This window comes from Geotrypetes seraphini, chromosome 8, assembly GCF_902459505.1.
Source record: "Geotrypetes seraphini chromosome 8, aGeoSer1.1, whole genome shotgun sequence".
NCBI classification, from domain to species: domain Eukaryota; kingdom Metazoa; phylum Chordata; class Amphibia; order Gymnophiona; family Dermophiidae; genus Geotrypetes; species Geotrypetes seraphini.
The window spans coordinates 35864571-35884265 of NC_047091.1; the positions used below are offsets into that span (position 1 = coordinate 35864571).

Here is a 19695-nt window from a genome sequence, read left to right on the forward strand (position 1 = left end):
ATGACATGGGGACAAATTTTTCCCTGCCCCTGCGGGAACTCATTTTCCTGTCCCATCCCCATGAGTTCTTTTCCTGTCCCTGCCCCATTCCTGCAAGCTCCTTCCTCATCTGCACGAGCCTCAAACACTTTAAAATCATAAGTGTTCGAGGCTTGTGTGGTTAAGGCAGAGCTTACAGGAATGGGACGGTGACAAAACCTGTGGGGACGGGATGGGGAAATTGAGTTCCTACGGGAACAAATTTGTGCCCATGTCTTTCTCTACTTGTAAGTTTGTACCTAACGTGATGAGGTTTCTGACTTTCCCAAGGTCATAAGTGGCAGGATTTGAACCAGTTTCTCTGCTGGTCAGCTTAGTGCTCTAACCACTAGGCTCCTCCTGTTTTCATGGAAACGTAGTCTAGTTAAGATACTTGGCAAATAAGGGAAAATATGCTAGCCATGGCCGTCTTCACAGATAGTTGGCTTAGTACCAGAAACTTAAATGATATTGAGGCAAACTAGAGAGTGATCACCACCACAGAACAAAATCTGATTTGTCTAATTAAAAATAATGGCAGTATTTTGGTGGCATTTGTAGTTAGGGACAAAGTTTGTCAGCATTTGTACATGTCACTCTCTAGTGCAAAGGACTGTGGAATCGATGATCTTGATGCGAGAGTTTATTAAAAAGTCTTCACATTAAGGATGAAGTTCAGTAAAACAGTAAAAATATACAGTGCGGACCTGATATGGTCTGGGTTTCGGTCAGAGAAGACCACCTTCTGGGGTCCGCTATGATGTAACCACAAAATTTTTGTATGCTGTGAGGCAGTCAAGGTACTGTATGTGAGAGAACTGCTGTAACAAGCGTGGCCACACCATATATTTTCACTGTGTATTATTGGTATTGTTTTATTGATCTGAGCCCTTAAGGTGAAGACTTTTTAAAATAAACTCTAGCCTTCCACAGCCTTTGTCCTTTGTGTTGGTTTCTGCTGTGCTCCTGTGGAATTTCTCTGGTTGATTCTCTAGGGCAAACCACAGCAGTTGGGGAGGGTAGAACTTATGTCAACTTCTCAGAATCTCCTTGTCATACCTTCTTTAAAATCGATTAATATATTGCGTTCCAATAACTTTGCGGTTACTGCCCCTACCCTATGGAATTTGCTGCCTAACCACTTGCGCTGTGAATCCGATTTAAAACAATTTAAAGCAAAACTAAAAACATTCATGTTCTAAGACGCTTTTGGATAACAACTGTCCTCATAAGAGCAAAATTTAAAACAACTGCTTTTTTTACCCTAACCTATTGTTTTTTCATTTTATGTTGCTCCTTTTCTATAATAATTGTAGTTCTTTACCACTACCCTATTGTTTGAAGTAGTTCTGTACGTTACATCAAAACCTTTTGTTATGTTTGGACGTTATCTAGTATCCCCTGTTTTTATGTGATTTTATATTGTAAACCGCTTAGAAACCTGAATAAGCGGTCTAAAATTTTAGTTTAATAAACTTGAAACTTGACTTGAAACTTTTATTCCAGCGCTAGACTGCTGTAGGATCAGAACTGGTCTGGTTGCCTCTCCCTGCACACTTCAGGTCCTACACAGAAATAAACCGCACTACTTCTGCTTTTTTAAAAGTGCTCATATCGTATGTACAGGAGACCAATACACAAAAACGCTATTGAGAAAATGAAAGCAATGAACAAACAAAGCTTCCTTTAAACTGGCTGCCTCAGGCCTTCCTTTTTTTAAAAAAATATATATATATTCCCACAGCAAACAGATGTAAAGGATAAGAGAGCAGACCCCACAGGCTGTAGTCTGTGCCTGAAGGGTGGCCAGGCATACAGCTGAGGTTCCTCTAAAGAAATAAAATTGGGGAAATGGGGGAAGGGACTCAACCCATCAAGTGTGGCACCCCCAAGGTCAGATAGACCCCGGAAAGGGTCCTCCAAGCTCTGCAAAAAAGGGACAAGAAAAAGTTCACTATCAAAGGGAAAGACTGCATGGGTTTACCACCTCCTGGAGACTGAGAACAGATTGATTGTAGATGGGACTGCATAGCCCACTGCCAAAATTCAATGTGTCTCAGTCTCCACCTGCTGGCAGAGGAACTTAAACCCATCTGTTCTATGCTGATCTGGAGGGATGCTAAAGAAAATAGTTAAGATGTAGCTAAAAAGACAAACACTTCTAATAGAAATGTTACATAAACAGGCTCAAAACTGGTAGCCTGTGCTCATGTGGCCTTACGCTCTTTTAGGTCGGAGAAGCAGTGTGGCATTAGGAATCAATCCATATTCCTGCAGTGTCTTGGAGTTGTCGGTGTATTCTTCTTGTGGAAAAGCACTGATGATGTCGTAGAGATTGGAGTCTGTGCCTCTACCAAAAAAAAAAGAGAGGAAAAATATCAAAAGATGGGGGGTGGGGTCTGACAGTACAGCAGGAGAGCAGTACCTAGTCAGATTCTTGCTAATGCCGGTCTCTGTGAGGGAGCTCTAATTAGAGCCATCTCGTTCTTGTGCTTTTACCTGTGATGGGCGAGGTATGCGCGCAGATCTGCGATGGTTTCGGTAAAGGCCATTTTCACAATATACGTCTGATCCCCGTTCTCTGATTTGATCCTCAGAGTCGAAATGTTTGAAGCAGCAGGAGGTCTGTTCTGCTCGTCTATCTTCAGCCTGCATAGAAAATAAAATCCTTAAAACCTTTTCTAGGAGATGGAAGAAATATGAAAGTCAGAATTGAGATGCTTTTATGCTACTTTAGGTGGCGTGGAGGAGTGGCCTCAGCATTGCTCCTTGTGACTAGAGAATGACACGGTGGCAGTTACCTGCGGCTAGCCGCGGGTAACCTGTCGAAACGGTGAGGTTGGGGGGGGAAGTGCTCACTGCGGGCACAGAGACAAGGCCATCCACTAGTGAATGGCCTTGTCCCTGCAGTTAAGGGAGGGAAGGCGCGCAGTCACCGATCATGCGTGGCCCCCTCCCTCCCTCCATCTGGCCAAATCTATCTCCCTCCCTCCCCCTATACCTTTGTGGCGCTTTAGTAAAGAAACTTACTGAAGCCAGCGAAGCCTGCCTGCAGTCGTGTGTGTGTGTGGGCGGAAGATTCTCCTCTGACGCAACTTCCGGTTGCGTCAGAGGAGAAGCTTCCGCCCACACACATGTGACTGCAGGCAGGCAGGCTTCGCCGGCTTCAGTAAGTTTCTTTACTAAAGCGCCGCGAAGGTAAGGGGGCGGGAGGGAAATTCTCGGGCCGCTGAAGGGCGGTGAGGTGGCGAGAAGGAAGGGTGGATGTTGCGGTGAAGGGAACGGCGGGGACGGGGTAGTGAAGGGGACAGCGGGGACAGGAACAGATTTTTTTCCCCGTGTCATTCTCTACTTGTGACCCTGGGCAAGTCACTTAACCCTCCATTGGCACAGGTGCATTAGTCAGATTGTTAGCCCACCAGGACAGATACGGAGAAATATTTAAGTACCTGAATGTAAACCACTTAGTCTATGCATGGTCTAGAAATAAAAGTCAAGAGGAAGAAATGCATGGAATAATGTTATCAGAAGCTATGACAAGCTGCTGAATTGGGGCAGGGTCTTTACAGCATCCAATGGCAAAAATCCTAAGGCCCCTCTTCAGTTCCTGCATAACACTTGTGATTTCTACAAACAGGATCTCCATTAAAGGGTACTTTTTAAGGTGTTCTGTCCTCTTAAGATAAGAACAGCCTTAATGGTTCAGACCAATGGTCCATCAGGCCAGTAGCCCATTTTCACGGTGGCCAATCCAGGTCACTAGTATGTGGCCAAAACCCAAAGAGTAGCAACATTTCATGCTACCGATCGAGGGCAAGCAGAGGCTTCCCCCATGTCTTAATAACAGACTATGGACTTTTCCTCCAGGAATTTGGCCAAACCTTTTTCTTAAAACCAGCTACGCTATCTGCTCTTACCACAACCTCTGGCAATGCATTCCAGAGCTTAACTATTCTCAATGAAAAACTATTTCCTCCTATTGGTTTTAAAAGTATTTCCCTGTAAATTCATTTTCCCCATGTCCTTGTATTTTTTGATGGAGTGAAAAATCGATCCACTTGTACCCGTTCTACTCCACTCAGGATTTTGTAGACTTAAATCATATCTCCTCTCAGCTGTCTCTTTTCCAAGCTGAAGAGCCCTAACCGTTTTAGTCTTTCCTCTTACAAGAGGAGTTCCATCCCCTTTATTACAAGCAGATGCTGCATTATTTCTAGGTCCTATTTAAAACTTTAATTTGAAGGGCTCAGCAATGTGAGAGGCCATGGTGCTTACAGACCTGTGGATTTTCTGTTTGAAAAGCTTTTGTTTGCCACTGCTGTGTTGTTTTTCCTACATACTTTATAGGTAAAAATATATGGGGGTAAAGAATGCATCGGGATTTTAGATGAAAATCCCAGCACCCCCACTTTCCTTTGTTGCGGGAGAGGAATTTTAAGGCGTACTTGACCATGTAAAACTAGGATTTTAATTAGAAGGAGATAGTGGGTGTGGTTTCTTCATGACCTTGCATAGATAGAGCAGGAGGATAGGAAACAATATTTAAAAATGATTAATCTTTAGTTAAGCACCAAAGGTTGTTGATTTTAGTCTTGAGCACTAGAATAGAAAATGACATAGGGACAAATTTTCCCCCGACCCTCCCAGGAACTCATTTTCTTGTCCCAGTGAGTTCTTTTCCTGCCCAATTCCTACAAGCCTATCCTCATCTGCACAAGCCTCAAACCCTTTAATCTAAGTAGCAACATTCTAGAGCTCAGATTGTGATGTCATAATGCCTCATTCCACCAATGCCTAAGCTCCGTCCTCATCTGCACAAGCCTCAAACACTTTAAAATCATAAGTGTTCAAGGCTTGTGCGGTTAAGGCAGTGCTTACAGGAATGGGACAGCGACAAAAACTTGCGGGGACTGGGAAATTGAGTTCCTGTCCCGGTGTCATTTTTTACAATCACTTGCACTCCATACCTTTCCTTCATTGCTGTGAGAGATGGGGTCTCCACCAGTATGACACTGCTCTTCTTTGTCCCTCTGATCCCCTGCAACCAAACTGACATTTAAACAATTTGAGAGCAACAAGCAGAGTTTAGGGGAAGGACTGGAGCAGAGCTGTTAACCTCTGCTGGGGTAAACACAAAGGAAATCAGAAGAGACCTTGGCTTTGCTAACCATGTGCAGTAATGCAACAGCCACACCTCTACCTGCAGTGCCTCTCGGATGGGTTCCCTGATATCCAGCACCTTTCCAGCCCGGATCACAGCTCTAGGAAGTTTGTTCAGGAACTGGTCCATGGTGAGTTTGGGACCTGAGGAGCGCAGAAAGCACAGTTACTTACCGTAACAGGTGTTATCCAGGGACAGTAGGCAGATATTCTTGACTGATGGGTGACGGCACCGACGGAGCCCCGGTACGGACAATTTTAGAGTGATTGCACTCTAAGAACTTGGAAAGTTCTAGCAGGCCACACCGCGCACGCGCGAGTGCCTTCCCGCCCGACGGAGGCGCGCGGTCCCCAGTTAGGATTAGCCAGCTAAGAAGCCAACCCGGGGAGGTGGGTGGGACGCAAGAATATCTGCCTGCTGTCCCTGGATAACACCTGTTACGGTAAGTAACTGTGCTTTATCCCAGGACAAGCAGGCAGCATATTCTTGACTGATGGGTGACCTCCAAGCTAACAAAAAGAGGGATGGAGGGAAGGTTGGCCATTAGGAAAACAAATTTTGCAAAACAGATTGGCCGAAGTGTCCATCCCGTCTGGAGAAAGCATCCAGACAATAATGCGATGTAAAAGTATGAACTGAGGACCAAGTAGCAGCCTTGCAGATTTCCTCAATAGGAGTTGAACGGAGGAAAGCTACAGATGCTGCCATAGCTCGAACTCTATGGGCCGTGACAGAACCTTCCAGTGTCAGTCCGGCCTGAGCATAACAGAATGAAATGCACGCTGCAAGCCAATTTGACAGCGTACGTTTAGAAACAGGACGTCCCAATTTATTCGGATCAAAGGACAGAAAGAGTTGGGGAGATGATCTGTGGGGCTTAGTACGCTCTAAATAGTAAGCTAGAGCCCGCTTACAGTCCAAAGTATGCAGAGCCTGTTCTCCAGAATGAGTGAGGTTTCGGAAAGAAGACAGGCAGAACAATGGATTGGTTGAGATGGAATTCCGAGACAACCTTAGGGAGAAACTTTGGATGTGTACGCAGAACCACCTTGTCATGATGAAAAACTGTAAAAGGTGGATCCGCAACTAGTGCATGTAGCTCACTGACCCTCCTGGCAGAGGTAAGGGCAATAAGGAAGAGCACTTTCCAAGTGAGGAACTTGAAAGAAGTTGCAGCCAGAGGTTCAAACGGAGGCTTCATTAAGGCGGAGAGAACCACATTGAGATCCCAGACTACAGGAGGGGCCTTAAGAGGTGGTTTCACATTGAAAAGACCCCGCATGAATCTGGAAACCAAAGGATGAGCTGAGAGAAGTTTCCCATGAACTGGCTCATGAAAAGCAGCAATAGCACTGAGGTGGACTCTGATGGAAGTAGACTTGAGACCAGAGTCAGACAAAGAAAGAGGTATCCAACAAGGTCTCCACTGCCAGGGACGTAGGATTATGATGATGGAGAAGACACCAGGAAGAAAATCGTGTCCACTTCTGATGGTAACATTGCAGAATGGCCGGTTTCCTGGAGGCATCCAGAATAGAACGAACGGGCTGAGATAACAGAGTATCACTTGAAGTCAGTCCGAGAGATACCAAGCTGTCAGGTGTAGAGACTGGAGGTTGGGATGCAGAAGGGTCTCCTGATGCTGTGTAAGTAGAGAAGGAAACAATGGAAGAAGAATAGGCTCCCTGGAACTGAGTTGAAGTAGAAGGGAGAACCAATGTTGCCTGGGCCACCGTGGAGCGATGAGAATCATGGTGGCTTGTTCCCTCTTAAGCTTGAACAAGGTTCGCAACATGAGAGGAAGCGGAGGGAAAGCATACAGGAACAGATTGGACCAATCCAGGAGAAATGCATCCGCTGCCAGACGGTGAGGAGAGTAGAGTCTGGAGCAGAAGAGGGGCAGCTGGTGATTGTGAGGAGCTGCAAAGAGGTCTATCTGAGGAGTGCCCCACCGAGCAAAGATGGACTGTAGAGTTAAAGGATCGAGTGTCCAGTCGTGAGGCTGGAGAATTCTGCTGAGCTTGTCCGCTAAGGAATTCTGTTCCCCCTGAATGTAGATAGCTTTCAGGAATAGTTGGTGATCTGTGGCCCAAGCCCAAATCTTCTGGGCTTCCTGGCACAAGAGGCGAGATCCTGTCCCACCCTGTTTGTTGATGTAGTACATGGCAACTTGATTGTCTGTGCACAGCAGGAGGACTTGAGGAAAGAGAAGATGTTGGAAGGCCTTGAGGGCATAAAACATCGCTCTGAGTTCCAGGAAATTGATGTGATGCTTCATTTCCTGGGCTGTCCAAATCCTTGAGTTTGGAACTCGTTCAAATGAGCTCCCCAGGCATAAGGGGAGGCGTCGGTGGTGATGACAAGTTGATGAGGAGGTAGATGGAACAGAAGACCTCTGGAGAGATTCGAGGATATCAACCACCATTGTAGAGACTGACGAAGAGATGATGTCACAGATATGTGTCGTGAGCAAGGATCCGTTGCTTGGGACCACTGGGTAGCTAGGGTCCACTGAGGAGTGCGCAGGTGAAGACATGCGAAGGGTGTGACATGAACTGTGGAGGCCATGTGACCCAAGAGTATCATCATTTGCTTGGCAGATATGGAACTTTGTGGGAGTACCTGCTGACATAGAGATTGAAGAGTTTGAAGACGGTTGGACGGCAGGAACGCTCTCATGAGGACTGTGTCCAGCACCGCTCCAATGAATTGAAGTCTCTGAGTGGGGATGAGATGAGATTTGGGAAGATTGATCTCGAACCCCAGAAGTTGTAGAAACAGGATGGTTTGGTTGGTGGCCAGGAGCACTGTCTGAGATGAATTGGCCTTGATTAACCAATCGTCCAAGTAAGGAAAGACCTGAAGGTGGTGAGAGCGTAGAAAGGCAGCCACCACAATCAGACATTTGGTGAACACTCTCGGAGAGGAGGCAATACCTTGTATTGGTAATGACAATAATTGATCATGAAGCGGAGGTACTGTCTGGAGGCCAGATTGACGGGTACATGAGTGTATGCCTCTTTGAGATCGAGGGAGCATAGCCAGTCGCCTTGATGGAGAAGAGGATAAAGAGTTGCCAGAGAAAGCATCTTGAATTTCTCCTTGACCAAGCATTTGTTGAGATCGCGAAGATCTAGGATGGGTCTGAGATCCCCTGTTTTTTTGGGGGCCAGAAAATAACGGGAGTAGAAGCCCTGCCCCTTCTGATCTAGAGGAACTTCCTCTATGGCGTTCAGAAGGAGGAGGGATTGAACTTCCTGAAGAAGGAGAGAAGACTGAGAGGTGTTCAAAGCAGACTCTTGGCAGACTTTGAGCAGGAAGTGTCTGAAAGTTGAGAGAGTAGCCGTGGCGGATGATGTTGAGGACCCACTGATCCGATGTGATGTTCTCCCAACGGCTGATGTAACAAGAAAGACGTCCTCCTATGGGTCGAGGGAGATGGGTAGATGGAGGAATACTGGCTATGCTTTAGAGAACCACGTCAAAAGGGTTGGGTAGACTTTTGTGGTGGAGGAGGCTTCACCTGTTGCTGCTGGGCTGGTCTAGGAGGTTGTCGCTGTTGTTGGCGCTGACGTTTAGGCTGTTGAGTAGCCGGTGGCAAGGGACGAGCAGCATAGCGGCACTGGTAGGCGGATTGTTGGCGAAAAGGCCGAGCAGGTGGAGTCTTTTTCTTAGTCTTCAGGAGAGTATCCCACCGAGTCTCATGGGCAGACAGTTTTTGTGTAGTGGAATCCATGGACTCTCCAAAGAGCTCATAACCTAAACAGGGAGAATTTGCTAGGCGGTCCTGATGATTTACATCGAGCTCCGAGACTCTGAGCCATGCCAACCGACGCATGGCAACAGACATAGCCGTGGCTCTAGACGTCAATTCAAAAGTGTCATAAATTGACCTAACTAGGAATTTTCGTAACTGGAGAAGAGAGGAAGAACAGGCATGAAACGCAGATTTTTTGCGGTCAGGGAGGTACTTTTCAAAAGCATCCATGTTTTGTATGAGGTGCTTTAAATAAAAGGAAAAATGAAAAGCATAATTCCCTGACCTATTGGCTAACATGGCATTTTGATATAAACGTTTGCCAAATTTGTCCATGGCCTTTCCTTCTCTGCCAGGAGGGACTGAGGCATACACACTAGCTCCCGCTGATTTCTTAAGAGTGGATTCTACCAAAAGAGACTCATGCGGGAGCTGAGGTTTGTCAAAACCAGGAATGGGGATAACTTTGTACAAGGAGTCCAATTTACGAGGAGCTCCTGGTACAGTCAGGGGAGTCTCCAGATTTTTATAAAAGGTCTCCCGTAAGATGTCATGGAGAGGAAGTTTGAGAAATTCCCTTGGAGGCTGGTCAAAGTCCAGAGCATCAAGGAAAGCCTTGGATTTCTTAGACTCAGCCTCCAAGGGAATAGAAAGAGATTCACACATCTCTTTTAAGAAAGAGGTAAAGGATGTGGAATCCTGTTTAGAAGAGGGATCTGCAACAAGTTGATCCTCTTCATCAGAGGAACACTCACCCTCAGACAGAAAGGGCTCTTCGGAGTCACCCCACAAATCAGGGTCCCTAATATGAGAGCTACGGTCTCGAGACTCCGGAGTGGAGGGTTCCAGGTGTCGGGATTTGCGTGCCGACTTACCCGACCTCATAGACATGGTACCGGGAGATGTTACATGCTGTGTCGGCACCGAAGTCTGCACCGCCTGGTGTTGAGCTCTCGGTTCTGGTGCTAAGATTGGCATCGAAGTCGATGAAGCAGTGTGGACTGGTACCGACAAAGCGGATGCCGATAAAAGAGGGCGCTCCACTGTTGGTACCGGTGGCTCAGACCGGACCGGGACTGGAAGGCTCGGTGTCAAAAGTGCGGGAAGGAGTTGTTGCAACTGTTCCTTAAGTTGCACTTGCAGGACAGCAGCAATCCGCTCGTCCAGCGAAGGCACCGGTACCGCCTTTTTCTTCTGCGGTACCTGCGGTGCCGCTCTACGCCTCGAGGATGAGGAACCCGATGTCGAGGGGCTCACCTCAATAGGGGCGGAGCGCTTCCGTGGGCACCTCGAGGTCGGCAGGACTGGACTCGCTGCTACTGAGACCGGAGGACGCTCCAACGGGAAAGGCTTCTTAGCCGGCTTACCTGCGGGATGCGACGCCAGTGCGGTATCGCGCGGTGTTGACGAAGTAGGTGCCGACTGAGATGGGGCCGATGTCGGTGTCGGTGCTGCGGAATCAGACATCTCGGCGCCAAATAACAACCGCTGTTGGATCTGGCGGTTTTTTAGAGTTCTCTTTTTTAAAGTCGCACAGCGGGTGCAGGTGGACGCTCGGTGGTCAGGACCAAGACACTGCAGACACCAGTTGTGCGGGTCTGTGAGTGAAATTGGTCGAGCACACCGCTGGCACTTCTTAAACCCGGGTTGAGGGGGCATGAAGGTAAAAACGGCTTCTGCCAAATCGAAGGCCGAGGCCTCGATGGTGGCAACAGACCCCGCCGGGGCGAAACCGAAAAAATGAAAAAGAAAACAAAATTAGTTTGTTTTTTTTAAACAAAGAAAAGAAAGCAAAAGAAGGAAATAATATTTCCGAACAAGTTTACGCGAGCGGGAAAGCGATAAGGAACAAAAGTTTTCAACAGCCGTTGAAACGTGCGTCTTCTTAGCTCCGCGGAAACTAAGAAACTGGGGACCGCGCGCCTCAGTCGGGCGGGAAGGCACTCGCGCGTGCGCGGTGCGGCCTGCTAGAACTTTCCAAGTTCTTAGAGTGCAATCACTCTAAAATTGTCCGTACCGGGGCTCCGTCGGTGCCGTCACCCATCAGTCAAGAATATGCTGCCTGCTTGTCCTGGGATAAACAGTATTACAAAAAATGGTTCGATTTCATTCTAATCTTTAGGGTCTTTCAACTCACATGTAGCATGGATGTGAAAAAAGATTTCTGAATACTAAACTCCTCTTGTCTGTAATTACTTTGCAACGTTCAGCTGAATTGCTCACTTTGATACTGTTTAAAATCAAGTCTTCAATCTTGCAGCCTGTTTTGATAAGGAATATACAAAGGGAATGGGACCTGTATATCAGCTTTTAAGGCTTACACATTGAAAACGGTCTAGCGTTGCCACGCTCCTGTCAGACCTTGGCTTTTCATGTGTTTGTAGCTAGCAGACTGTTGTTGGCTGCACAGTGGAAGCAGGTGCACCCGCCCACTCGGCAGCATTTATTGGGAAAATTAGCGTTTATCTTTCGTATGTCTAAATTGACAGCTCTTATGCATAATCGCCTATCCCAGTTTTTGAAGGTTTGGGATCCATTTATCAAATGGTCATCGGCCTCCTAGTGGTCTCACCCAGCTATTTTGGTGGTTTCTTATTGGTTTTCTGCACACACACTTGGGTTGGGGGGTTGGGGAGGGAGGGGTGGTGGGAGGGATTGGGGATGGGAGGATTTTGTTCTGCCTTTTGTTTTGTCTCATACTGAAGAATCCCAGTATGACATTTGGTGGGTGGGGGGCAGTGAGTGTTTGGGTGGTTGTTCGCATTGTTTATGATTCTGTATTTGTTTGCAATTTTTCAATAAACCTTTATATTTAAAAAAAAAGAAAACGGTCCACATATATACAGGTACTTATTGTGTACCTGGGGCCGTGGAGGATTAAGTGACTTGCCCAGGGTCACAAAGAGGACCACTGGGATTTGAGCTCATGACCTTGAAGCAGAGGCAACAGCTCTACCACTACTTACTTGTACCCTTGGCTCCAATGGTCTGATTTCTTAACAAGCACCTAGGAAGGAAGCCCCAAAAGTAGGGCTACCAGATGTCTAGGTACCCGGATAGACTTTCCAAAACCTGGCAATTTGTCCGGCTTTTGGGAAGCCCTGACGAGCTCCGGCCACATCTGGAGGGCCTCTGAGCATGCGTTGATGACATCACACACATTCGCGCATGCTCCAGGCCCTCCAGACACGGCCGGAGCTCAGGACAGAAGAGAGGCGGCTTTGTGGGGGCGAGGCTGGGGCGGAACAGTGGGGCCATATGTCCAGGGTTTTGCGGCCCCAAATATGGTAACTCTACCCAAAAGGTGCCTTTATTCAAAAGAGTCCCAGAACCAGCTCCAACAGTGCACAAATGCAGACACACCTTTACCTGTTGTGTATTTTATAAAGCGTAGGTTACAGCCCCAGACTGCCTCCACATGCACCATATTGTCACTACATGTACATATATCCCAGTAATTGGCCATGAAATTTTAAAGTTGGCATCATGCACAGCCAGCTCTTTATAAACTTGCCCTCTGATGAAATATATATTAGCAAAAGGGAAGTGGAATATCTGCAGCTAATCACCTGGAATTTCGCTGGTCTCCTGTAAGCTTTTGCCTACGGGCTGAACCTCACCAACCTTGTGACCCTGACCAGGAAAAGTATCCCAGCGATGGCTCTCACGAAATATCACATCCCTCCTATCTGTAATCTGGAAAAAATGAATTATTGTATTTATAACACTTCATATGCTATGCCCTGTATATGATACTAGAATAGTTCACAGTAAGATACAATAAGATCTCTCAGTCATCTCAAACATCCCTGCTTTCTATCAGTTCCCATATTCTCTGCAGAGATGAGCAAAACTTTGCCTAAACAACAGTGCTTTTAAGTTCTGTAATTTTAAAAATTCAACCTCTTCTCAGTTCCTGGAGAAGTTCATTCCATACAAGTGTTTCTATATAACTAAACACTCCCCTAGTCTCCTCTGATATTAAAGCTTGACGTTGGAGGATTAGTAAACGCAGGAGTGATATGTGGTTGGGGGAAGGGCAAAACCAGAGATCAATAATGTCAAATGTTTGGTTCAACCTAACAGAAGACTTTAAAAATTAATGCTAACATTTTGAAATCCATTCTACCATTAACCAGCAACTGGCAAAGCTGATACAAGATAAGCAAAACTGAATCCTGTCTCTGTGTCTGTATATGTGGAGGGGCACAATCAAAAACAACGCCTAAGTTCCCTTTTGGCCCCAGGCGCACAAAGTAAGAAGCAGGGAAATGTCTATTCTTGAAAAATAAACCCCATCTAAAATGTGTGTGGGTTTTTTTTTTTTTTTTCAGAGAATGGCCTACCTCTATGTTCAGGAATTGAATCGCCCAGATTGCCACTACATCTACCTTTAAGCCCTATTCTAAAAAAAAAAAAAAAATTGTCCAAGTCTTTTAGGATTGGGAGGGACCAGTCCTTCACCTAAAAGCATGATTCTCTAACCGTAGCACCGTCCTCCCACCTCCCCTGCAACGATCATGGCAGGAGGGATGCCCAGTCCCTCCTGCCTGAAGCCACCACGACCTCCCCCGAATGTTCCCTGGCAGGAGAGATACCCAATCTTTCCTGCTGCAATCCCCCGAACCCGCCCCCCCCCCCCACACCAATGTTCCCCGGCAGGAGAGATACCCAATCCCTTCTGCCAACATCCCCCCTGCCAATGTTCCCCGGTAGGAGGGATGCCCGATCCCTCCTGCCGACACCCCCACCCTGAAAGTTCACCCCCACCCAGACCCCCACCCTGAATCCTAATGTGCGCCCAGAGCTGAAAGGGGCATTTTTGGAGGAGTGGTTAGGGCAGGATGTGGGCCGATCTAGACTTAGTCATCGTGCAGAGATAATCGAATGTTTGATGAAACTGCTCAGGAGACTAACTTATACATTGTGAGTTAGACGATGTAAAGACAGGTATAAGTGCCCAAAGTGTATCAAACGTGACCAAATAACCACTGCAGAGACAAAGTAAAGACCCCCACATACTTCCCCCGTGTTCACTGATCCTGTTGCACCCCCACAAAATTCAGAATAAAAATGTCCATACCTGCCTACGGAACATCAGCACCTGGCATAGGAAAGCCTAGTAGATCTGCACAAAGGTGGCTTAAGTAGACTGGGGGGGGGGGGGGTAGTGAACCACAGAGAGGAGGATCCAGGCCTATAAGCCACTCTAACCACTACATTCATGGTGGAAAATGTGAGCCCACCAAACACCCCCCCCTTCCTTACTGTACTGCCATATAAGTTCCAGCTGCAGCCATAAAGGCTATTGGGCTTGTAGACAGCTGGGTATAGTGTGTTTTAGGGGGCTCTGGTGAGATGTTCATGTGGCACCATTTTTGTGACGTTCACAGCAGTGCCCTGTAAGATGCCCCACTGCTCTATTGCCATGTCTGGGTGGCCAGTCCATCACAATGTTGGTTCTGGGCGTTTGGGACTTGGACAAGTTTTTGGTTGAGAATGGAACAGGCTGCCTGAATCAATACGTCATGCTTCATCCCTAGCAGCGTTCAGATCCAAGCTAAAAGCTTTCAACTCTTATCTCCCACTCACTGCTGTCAGATACCTAGAGCCACTGTATCATTTCCTCTACCATCATCTCTCCAACCCTGAAATGTTCTGTCTAAATTAGATTAGTAAGCTCTTCTGAGCAGGGACTGTCTATTGCATGTTAAACTGTACAGCGCTGCGAACACCTTTCAGCGCTATAGAAATAATAAATAGTAGTAGTAATGTGGTATAAAGGTAGACACAATGGCGGTCTGGATGATCAAACACCTGGACGTACAGATAGACGATGTTCAGAAAAAAAAAAATGTTAGATGTACTTTTCAAGAATGGACATTTTGCCACTGCCGACCTTGGGCGACTTGCACCCTATATCCAAACTGGACTTAGATGTATGTTTTAATTTTGCTCCTCCATGGCTTTAATTTGGCTGGAATGTTGTTCAAGGGTCTTATCACACTTCTCCATTGAACCAGACAACTTAGAAAATCGACCAGAAATGGAGGCCATAACTTGTAAAAAAGAGTTATTAAGGCACAGCAAAACATCCCATATGGACTCATTAGTAACAACACCTGGACCTCAGTCTTCTTAACTCTTGCAGCAGATGGTCTACTCCCAGCGAACCCTGAATAAGGAGCTAAGAACTTACAATTTGATGTTCTCGCAAATCACCTCCATTCTCCAAAGTAGTAGGAATATAGCTGGAAATCACCTTGGTGGACCCCTCTAATGAGTCTGGAAAATGGCTCACTCCTGACCAAATGTGCATGCAGCTCTACAGGAGTGCATAGTCCTGGCTGCAAGGGCGTTGATCTTTGGATGGGGCTCAGAGGCCGTGTTGCCGCTGCTAGAGGAGGTAAGCCCCGCCTGCCTTGATAAACTGGAGAGTGGAGTAGAAACTGATGAAGCACCGAATGCCTCCAAAGTCAGCTGCTGAAGCCCAGGAAATGGAGACAGAAGGAATCTTTCACTCTGTACCCTTCCGTATTTTTCCCCATTGCAGGGGAGTCAGAGGATTTCCCGGTCAGGAACTCAGAATTCAGGTCAGTCACTCCATTGCTGTGTCTCATACAGCTGCCATCTTGGATTTTTGTCCAAACCTTTTTTTAAACCCAGATATGCTAACTGCTGATATCACATCCTTCAGCAACAAGTTCCAGAGCTTAACTATTCATTGAGTGAAAAAATATTTTCCCTATTCATTTTAAAAGTATTACAGGAAGTTACATGGTGAGTATCTTTTTACTTCTTAAAGAGTAAACAATCAATTTACAATTGCTGTTGGTTTTTTAATAATATTTTCTTGTTGAAAAGTTATCCAGAGCTGTGATCCAGAAGGCGATGCTTTGTTATTTTCAAAAGCTTTTTCCTCCCAAACATGTCAGCAGATCTGTAAAATATGTGTGACTTTTCTGGAATTTTTCCAAGTATTGGTCGCAATCAAGCATCATCAAAATATTTTTCCCTTTTCAGTCAAGGAATTATGAAGATAAGTATTTTTGGAAGGACTGGGAACAGATGGCCGGGCTTAGTAGAAAGTCAGACCAAGACTTATAAACTGCAATTAAAGGTTAATTACTAATCAGTGCTACATACAAAATTGTAATCATTTGATGGATAAGTGCAGCAAGCAGTTGAAAATGGCTTGGGACCTTTTGTGAAGAGGGACTACATCCATTCTTCTACAATCCCATGGAACCTCTCCTGTTTGAAGGGATTTATTGAACAAATCTTTAAGTGGGCCCGCCAGAATCTTTCTAAGCTCCATCAATATCTTGGGATGAATCCCATCCGGTCCATTGCCGTAAATGAAAAAGGACACGGTACTACTCGAGAGGGTCCAGAGAAGAGCGACTAAAATTGTTAAGGGACTAGAGGAGTTGCCGTAGAGTGAGAGATTAGAGAAACCGGGCCTCTTTTCCCTTGAAAAGAGGAGACTGAGAAGGGACATGATCGAAACATTCAAGGTACTGATGGGAATAGACTTAGTAGATAAAGACAGGTTGCTCACCCTCTCCACAGTAGAGAGAACGAGAAGGCACTCTCTAAAGTTAAAAGGGGATAGATTCTGTGCAAACGTATGGAAGTTCTTTTTCACCCAGAGAGTGGTAGAAAACTGGAATGCTTTTCCGGAGTCTGTCATAGGGGAAAACACCCTCCAAGGATTCAAGACAAGGACGTATGCTGATAGGGTTAGTATCGGTTAGGGTGCTGGTCTTTGACCGGAGGGCTGCCACGTGTGCGGATTGCTGGACGTGATGGACCACTGGTCTGACCCAGCAGCAGCAATTCTTATGTTCTGTGAATGGTGCAGAATCCACTCCATTATGATGTGTAACTTTGCAGCAAATAGCGCTCCTTCTCTAGGATTTTCTTCTGTGACCACAGGACAGAAGTATTTGTTTAGCACAGTGTTTTTCAACCTTTTTTGGGCAAAGGCACACTTGTTTCATGAAAAAAATCACGAGGCACACCACCATTAGAAAATGTTAAAAAATTTAACTCTCTGCCTATATTGACTATATATAAAGTAATTCTCTTGAATAGGAATCAAATAAACACAAAGAAACACAAAGAAACTTTATTACGAAATAAAAATTATAAAATACTTTATTCAGTGCGAAACCTGGGCCTGTTTGGCTGAACACAAAGCTGATATTCTGGCTGGAATCGAAGAAAGACACACACGTAGCTCTTCGTCAACAGCTCTCAGTCTCTCTCTGTATTTGGTTTTTATAGCATACAAAAATAGACAAATATACCCTCCATCCTTTTTATTAAACCACAATAGCAGTTTTTAGCGCAGGGAGCTGCGCTGAATGTCCAGCGCTGCTCTTGACGCTCATAGGCTCCCTGCGCTAAAAACCACTATTGCGGTTTAGTAAAAGGTGACCATATTGTAAAATATAGACAGCAGATATAAATTCAGAACTGTGCATAGTAAGTGAAGGGAAGTTTTCATCTCTGGGAATTTACCCAGTTAACTATTAAGTTATTTGGGCAAATTCCTTTGAAAACTGTGGTAATACTGCCTCCACTTTGCTAAATTTAAAATAAAATAATTTTTCCTACCTTGTCTGGTGATTTCTGGTTGCACTTTCTTCTTCTGACTGTGCATCCAATCTTTCTTCCCTTCTATCAGCCTGTATGCTTTCTCTCCTCCACACCTCATTCCCTCCCCCAACTTTTTCTTCCTCTCTCCCTGACCTTTCTCTCTTTTTTTCTGTTTCTCTTCTTTCCTTCTGTTTCCCTGCCTGCCCCCTTTCTTTCTTTCTCCCAGCCTCCTGTCCAGCAGTAACTCTCTTCCCTTCCTCCCCTCCCAGCAGCATCTCTCCGTCTCCCTCTCCAGTAGCAGCTGTCCTTTTTTTTCCTGGCCCAGCAGCTTCCCAGATTCCTTTCCCTCCTCCCCTCCCAGATGCATCTCTCCTTCTCCTTCTCCCTCTCCAGTAGCAGCTGTCCCTTTTTTTCCTAGCCCAGCAGCTTCCCAGATTCCTTTCCCTCCTCCCCTCCCAGAAGCATCTCTCCTTCTTCTCCCTCTCCAGTAGCAGCTGTCCTTTTTTTTCCTAGCCCAGCAGCTTCCCAGATTCCTTTCCCTCCTCCCCAAATTCCTGGGATAATTAAAGCACAAAGGCCACCTTTACAAATACAGGCAGCTCAAGTGCCCTGTCCAGTTTGTTTCAGCTGAAAGATTTTAATTTTCAGACACATTTTTGGTTTCAGCTGAAAAAATGACTCGCGTGTTTTCAGTGGAAGCTGGAAATCGGTGCTTTGTCCATTTGTCTCTCCCTTCCCACCTGTGGGTCCCCTCTGGTGGTCTAGGTGTGTAGCTGGGGCAGAAACAATCCCCTGTTACTCCTGCTCTGTTCTCAAAATAGCTACTGTGAATGTGGCATTGCTCCTGCTCCAACTACACCACCAGGGATTATAAAGAGGTGGGGGGGTTACTTTTTTTTTGTGATTGCATGTAATGCAGTTATGTTATTGCACAATAGTTTATATGGTAAATAGAATGCTCAAAAGAAATGCTTTTGATACAAAATTTTAGCAGAAATTTAAGTTTGTAAATCTAGTTGATGAACTTTTTCGGAATTAGTCTATGGCAGTGTATCGCGGCACACCAGTGTGCCTCCTGAGATTTCAGGTGTGCCGCGACACACTGGCGAGGAAGGAGAGTCGTCCACACGGTGAGAGGCATGTCCTTCAGGAAGTCAGCTGGCGAAGATGTCTCTCCTCTTCTCCCTGAACCTCCCAGATCCCTCTATCAAAGCAGGTCACGGCCAGATGGGCCTCCGCACATGCGCGAACGTCCACGTGATGACATCATGTGCATGCGCCTTCCAGCACTAGATTTAGTGTGCTGCCGGCCGGAAAGTTTACAAAACACTGGTCTATGGGGTTATGTCATTAGCTGTTATGCTGAATGTGGTGCAAAGTCAGCCACGGTAAAAGTCCCATGGCATTTAATTAGTGGTCCATGTGGGTGGAGGTTAGTTTGCTTGGAAGTAAAATACAGTCTTTCATTCTTTAAATTATGCCGATTGCAAGCTTTGTTTATAGCCTCAGTGGCCCTCACTGGTTGAATACAGGCAAATCCAGAGATGCCAAAGGGCAAACCACCCAAAGAGTGTGATTTACCACAACAAAGAGTGAGATTTTTAAGACCATATGTCCAGGGTATAAAACTAGAATGATGTAAGTGCAATACTATCTTTGCAAATGAATTAAGGTAGCATTAAATGATATTGGCTTTTCTTTGGAGCCTGTGAAAGAAGAAAGACAAAGCGGGGAGCGATCTGGGTGAATTTTTCTGAGCTGAAAATCGCTTTCAGAGCACATGTACTTCATTATTATTGTATTTCATTACCCTGCCTTTCCCTTTGTTTTCCTTTTCTGTTTATTCTGTTAGTCGTTAATTTAATATGTTTTGTTCAGTGTCCATCTGTCTTTTATAACCCCTGTATTATCTGTAAATTGAATGATTTGTTCATCGCTTAGATATTTGTGTAAGCGATTAATCAAATACTTAATAAACTTGAAACTTGAAAGAGGGCAGGGCAAGAGAAGCAAAGTGTGCTCAGATTTCTTCCTACTTAGGGTTACCAGATTTTGTTAAGCTAAAACCCGGACATGTGGCCCCGCCCCAGTTCCGCTCCATTCCGCCCTAGTCCTGCCCCATTCTGGCCCAGCTCTGCTCCCCCCCCCAAACCTT

General features: G+C 45.9%; 1 protein-coding gene across 3 annotated transcripts in view; it reads right to left on the reverse strand.

Moving 5' to 3' along the window:
- Nucleotides 1-107: 107 nt before the first annotated feature.
- The window catches only part of UBXN11 (UBX domain protein 11), a 61901-nt gene continuing 42313 nt past the window's right edge, over nt 108-19695 (reverse strand). For 2 of the 3 annotated variants that reach the window (XM_033957480.1, XM_033957479.1), the window contains exons 10-14: nt 12506-12632; nt 5219-5322; nt 4986-5056; nt 2518-2667; nt 108-2368 (exon numbers count right to left, since the gene is read on the reverse strand). In XM_033957480.1, the coding sequence (XP_033813371.1) occupies nt 2236-2368; nt 2518-2667; nt 4986-5056; nt 5219-5322; nt 12506-12632 (585 nt within the window). In that variant the 3' untranslated portion in view covers nt 108-2235. Of the gene's footprint in view, nt 2369-2517; nt 2668-4985; nt 5068-5218; nt 5323-12505; nt 12633-19695 lie in introns of those variants that run through there. The other variant, XM_033957481.1, reaches the window with a different exon arrangement.